The 4578-nt window shown below is 39.1% G+C and overlaps 1 protein-coding gene across 1 annotated transcript; it reads right to left on the minus strand.

The window, feature by feature from the left end:
* Nucleotides 1-622: 622 nt before the first annotated feature.
* LOC127651746 (homeobox protein DBX1-A-like) lies at nt 623-4137 on the minus strand. Its single transcript, XM_052137738.1, has 4 exons — nt 3780-4137; nt 3602-3694; nt 1165-1367; nt 623-1001 (listed from the first exon to the last, which is right to left on the minus strand). The coding sequence occupies exons 1-4, from the start codon at nt 4129-4131 to the stop codon at nt 693-695; spliced, it is 957 nt and encodes a 318-aa protein (XP_051993698.1). The 5' UTR covers nt 4132-4137; the 3' UTR covers nt 623-692.
* Between the last annotated feature and the right edge of the window lie 441 nt (nt 4138-4578).

A 4578-nucleotide genomic window follows, 5' to 3' on the forward strand; every position in this document is an offset into this window, starting at 1 on the left:
AACTCCTCTTTAAGTGTCTTGATATGCTGTCCCACTTTTCCGGTATCCACCTGGAAAATAACTGTGACTTTTTACAACCTTTGAAAAACACGATTTACCTCAAATTCCATTTTCTTTACCAATACTTTTCTCAATGGTGGTCATAAAATTAGCCCTGCCACATATTATGAGTAACATCATCAACCTAAAATCTCAAAAATGTCATTGTTTACTTCCCAATGATTAATTTAGTAATGTCTTTTTAACAATTTAAGGAAATTCATATTGATAATAGGTTGTTTGAGCTTTACCCATATTCACCCCATGTTGTGTTACTAATCAACCACCCACACAGATCAAATTTATAATTTATTTGCAAACAATACAAAAACATTTCCAACATATACATATGCATACAATATGTGACAAAGAGATAAATTCGTATAAATTATACATCCATCTACAACTTTAATAATAATTAAAACAAAATCTATGTGAAACGACTCGAAATTCTTGGTATAAAATATCCATACAAAAATATGTGTACAAAATACTGTGCGACACAACAAATAATTTTTAAGAAGAATTTCAAGATTTTAAGATTTGCTACAAACACTCATTCGAACACTGAAATTATGCACCAATAAAACAATAACATGGTTATTGAGTAATTTTGTACTTAAGTACAAAAACAATACAGCTGATAAAGTTGCTTATGAAACCGTAATTTCATCTTCTGATTCAGAAAAGTCTGAGTGTTTGCATGAGATGCTGGAGTCAGTGCTATGTGATAGTTCGCGTCTTGGTGAGAGGCAAAAATGTGATGTATGAGGACTATCTCCGCAAGCATCGTCGTCTTCATCTTCATCATCCTCTGAGCACTTTTTACCCACATCACTGAGATCTGGGTGAGGATTGGTTTTGGTAGGCAGGGTTTGTTCTCGGCAGCCTCCAGCAGACAGCAGTTCCCTTTCCTTTGAATTTCTCCATTTCATGCGGCGGTTCTGGAACCAAATTTTGACCTGTTTGGAGAAAAGTTTTTTTTTCTTAGTAATTGAAGCTAAAATAGGCAAAAAGCAAATACATGTATATATACATATAATTGTCTTGATTAACACTAGACATCGCAAATAAAATGATAAAGTATAATTTAGAAATAGTTATTAATTAAAATTTCATCCTTACCTGTGAGTCTTTAAGTCCAAGTTTCGATGCAAGCTTTTTCCTGTCAGGCTTGCTAATATATTTTTGCCTTTGGAACATTTTCTCCAAAGCTTTGCGCTGCACGTCAGAAAACACTGCCCGTCGTAGCATCCCTCTTCTAGGCTTTCCTCTCGCCGCAAGAGGCCAAGGAAAAGTTCCAGGGATGGGTCCAACAGATGAAGGAGCTGGTAACAAAAGAAGAGTACATAAGGTAAATAATAGATTCATGGGCATGAACATTTAAGAGCATCACAACAATTTCAAAGAGATTTTTATTTTTTTTTTCACTCAGGAGGCTAAAAGTTAACATTGCGTTACTGAGGGCAATTGGGTGCTACTTTTCCCAGGGACAATCTAAAGTGCTGAATGATAGGGAAGAAAGAAATCTTTTCTTCATTATCATCATTATTTTGAATTTATTCTCTTGAAATGTCTCTCCCTGTTTTGAGTGAAATGGCACGAGGTGACTAATTAGCACATGGGCCGGATCCTCGCTGCATTGGTATGGTAAAAAGGTCTAGTATCCTTTTCTAGGAGCCCCAGAGTGAAGGACAGAGGAGTTAATATACCGTGAACGGTAATTGTGTAGTAATGAACTGGCTGAGAAAAGACTCAGGACAGACGGCTAAAGCCACATATTATTGCCACAAAAGGAGATTTACACTTTCAAACTGAACGCAACAGCATGCCGGAATACTGATGACCAGGGACCACGTTTTTTGCCCTCAAATAATTTTCATTAAATGAACACGAAAAGGAATTGAGGGCGCTCAAGTTGTTTTGTTAAGGTATTCAGCGTAGGCCCTGAAAAGAGTGAGGCCTATCATTTCGCGTCAATAAAAGAAAAGACTATATCTCTAATGCCTCCAAAAGAGCATTCTTAAAGGTGCTGTAAGCGATTTTTTTTTATGAAATGATAAAAAAATTTCCATATTCCCTGATATCAACGCATATCACACCCGTCTCTGTACTTTTCTCTGTAAAAAGTGAAAAGATTAGAGTTTGAGAATACTTCAGTGTTTTGCTACATAAATTCTATAACACTTAAAGGAAAGCTTACACCAACTTTTAAAGGAATATTTCGGGTCCAATACAAGTTAAGCGCAATCGACAGCATTTGCAGCCTTTTCTTTAAAAGAGCAAACATCAACATTACAGTGAGGCACTTACAATGGAAGTAAATGGGGGCCCAATTTTTGTGCGTTACAATACTCACTTTTTCTCAAGTATAACCACAAAACATAAACAACATGCGTGTAAACATGAAAAAAAAATCGACATTAGGCTACAGTGAGGCACTTACAATGGAAGTGAATGGTGGCCAATTTTTGTGCATTAAAATACTCACTTTTTCTCAAGTATAGCCAAAAGTCATAAACGACATGCATGTAAACATGATTTTAGTGTTATAAAATCACTTACTAACCTATTCTGTGTAAGGTTATAGCCAACTGAACAACATTGTGCCTATGACAACGTACTGTCAACAAACCATAAAGCCGTAAAGTGCTGTAAAAATTACAACTACACAGCTCAAATAATACATGAGACAAGTATTAATGTAAGTGCTGTTATAAAATTATGAGCTTCAAATTTCTGCATTTAAAACCTTCAAAAATTGGCCACATTCACTTCCATTGTAAGCCTCACTGTAACCTCGATTTTTGCTTTTAAAGAAAAGCAGGGAAGAGTCGAAATTGTTTTTTGTAATCAACATTGTGTCACAAATGCTGTCGATTGAGCTTAACTTGTATTAAACCTGGAATATTCCTTTTAAGCTTACTCAAGGAATGGCTCGTGACGTATACCACGTCCTCATCGAAGTCTCGAGTTGATGGCGCGAAATCAAATAGGCTATGTTTGGCAACGCATGTTTTGTTTGGTTTTACTGTCGCTTTTTGTCGGCGATTTTTTCTCTCCTCTGATTTCTCGGTTTCCATTCTAAACGCACAGCTCTTGATATTGTTCTTTTGCAACTCTTTCCAAACTACACCAGTCACACTCTATGTGGGCCTGTGATAATATTGAAACCGGTCAATGGTACCTAATGGGCAAATTAGTCCATGACTGGTGAACGCCCTTCTGTCGCTGGTAAAAAGTCAATCGTTGGCGGGTTTGTGGGAGGTTTGCCCTGGAGGGAGCGGACCAGATCGGTCATGGTGCTGACGGCATTGTTGGCAGTCAGCAGGCCGAAACGCTTTCTCTCGCCGTGGGAAAGTCCATGCAAAAGCGCAGTAGCACACTCGATACCGAAGGGAATGCCGTACAATGCGAGTAATTGCGGAATATGTCAACCACCACTATTGCCTTAAATAGCGCAATGCCTCCCTTCCATGCACAGACTATAAACAGCGCACTGACTAAATGCCACAGAGTTTAAACCTGAAATGGACAAAGCGTATTCCCTCTGAATACTCACCAGGAAAGTATGAGGAACGGACGAAAGGGTAGAACGATACATCGAAATAAGGTAAGGTGAATCCTTTGCCGTCAATGGAGGGGGGAGAGGCGGCTACAGAGAAAAGCAAAAATAAATTAGTGGTGGATTAAGAATGCAAAAATAGCCTATTAGGTCTACTTGCAAGAAAAATCCTCACCTTTCTTTGGCGACGGTGCCAAAATGGCACTTACCCCAAACTTTAGATAGTTTGGATCTTTAGACAGTGAAGTTTTTGGCGAGCAAGCACCTTTCTCTGTGGCACTGGGGCTGACTCTGTCCGATAGCCTGTGGTTATCCAGGATGGAAATGGTTGAAGGTGGCGGAGAGGCACATGGCGAGTGCACCCGTTGGTTCAAGTAATTAGTAGGTCTGTTGACGCGCAGCAGGTCCTCCACCAGAAAACTGGGGTACACGGGGAAAGCTGACTGCAGAGGCGAGTGCAACGATGCAGCGGGACGCATAAATGCAGAATGTATGGCAGGTGGTGCAATAACACTGGGGATCATCATTGTCCCGTCAATGGAATGGCGAAAATAAGAAGATACAGTTACTCCTGGTAGTACTAAAAAGTCTCTTCTGCTAAGCTCTGAACTGAAAGAGAGGCGATTTGCTTCTGGGGGTCTCCGTTTGAGAAGGGGCCCTTTATATCTAGGCCCCTGCAAAGGTCCTTTGAGGACGGACAGCCATAACAATGAGGCTCAATAAAGTCCTCTGTTTGAGTCCCATTGAAAGATGCCTCAGAGGAGGCTGATTGGTCCGACAGAGCAATTTATGACTGGATTAGACATTATACGATTTCCATGGGCAGTGCATTTTCGCTTAACAAAGAAGATGTGGTCATAAATTTTACATATCGGCCAACTATTTATTTATTTGTATTTATTTTTTTATTTGTTCATTTTTATTAATTTATGTAGGCCTACGATAGGCTACAATGAATAGCCTACGTGTTAGAC

Source organism: Xyrauchen texanus, chromosome 1 (assembly GCF_025860055.1).
Source record: "Xyrauchen texanus isolate HMW12.3.18 chromosome 1, RBS_HiC_50CHRs, whole genome shotgun sequence".
Taxonomy (NCBI): domain Eukaryota; kingdom Metazoa; phylum Chordata; class Actinopteri; order Cypriniformes; family Catostomidae; genus Xyrauchen; species Xyrauchen texanus.

Excerpts from the sequence above, each read along its gene's own strand:
- LOC127651746 (XM_052137738.1), bottom strand. The coding sequence starts at position 4,131 with ATGATGATCCCCAGTGTTATTGCACCACCTGCCATACATTCTGCATTT. Across the intron at positions 3,695-3,779 it reads GGCACCGTCGCCAAAGAAAG|CCGCCTCTCCCCCCTCCATT; the intron begins GTGAGGATTTTT and ends TTTTCTCTGTAG. Across the intron at positions 1,368-3,601 it reads CCGTTCCTCATACTTTCCTG|CTCCTTCATCTGTTGGACCC; the intron begins GTGAGTATTCAG and ends TTTTGTTACCAG.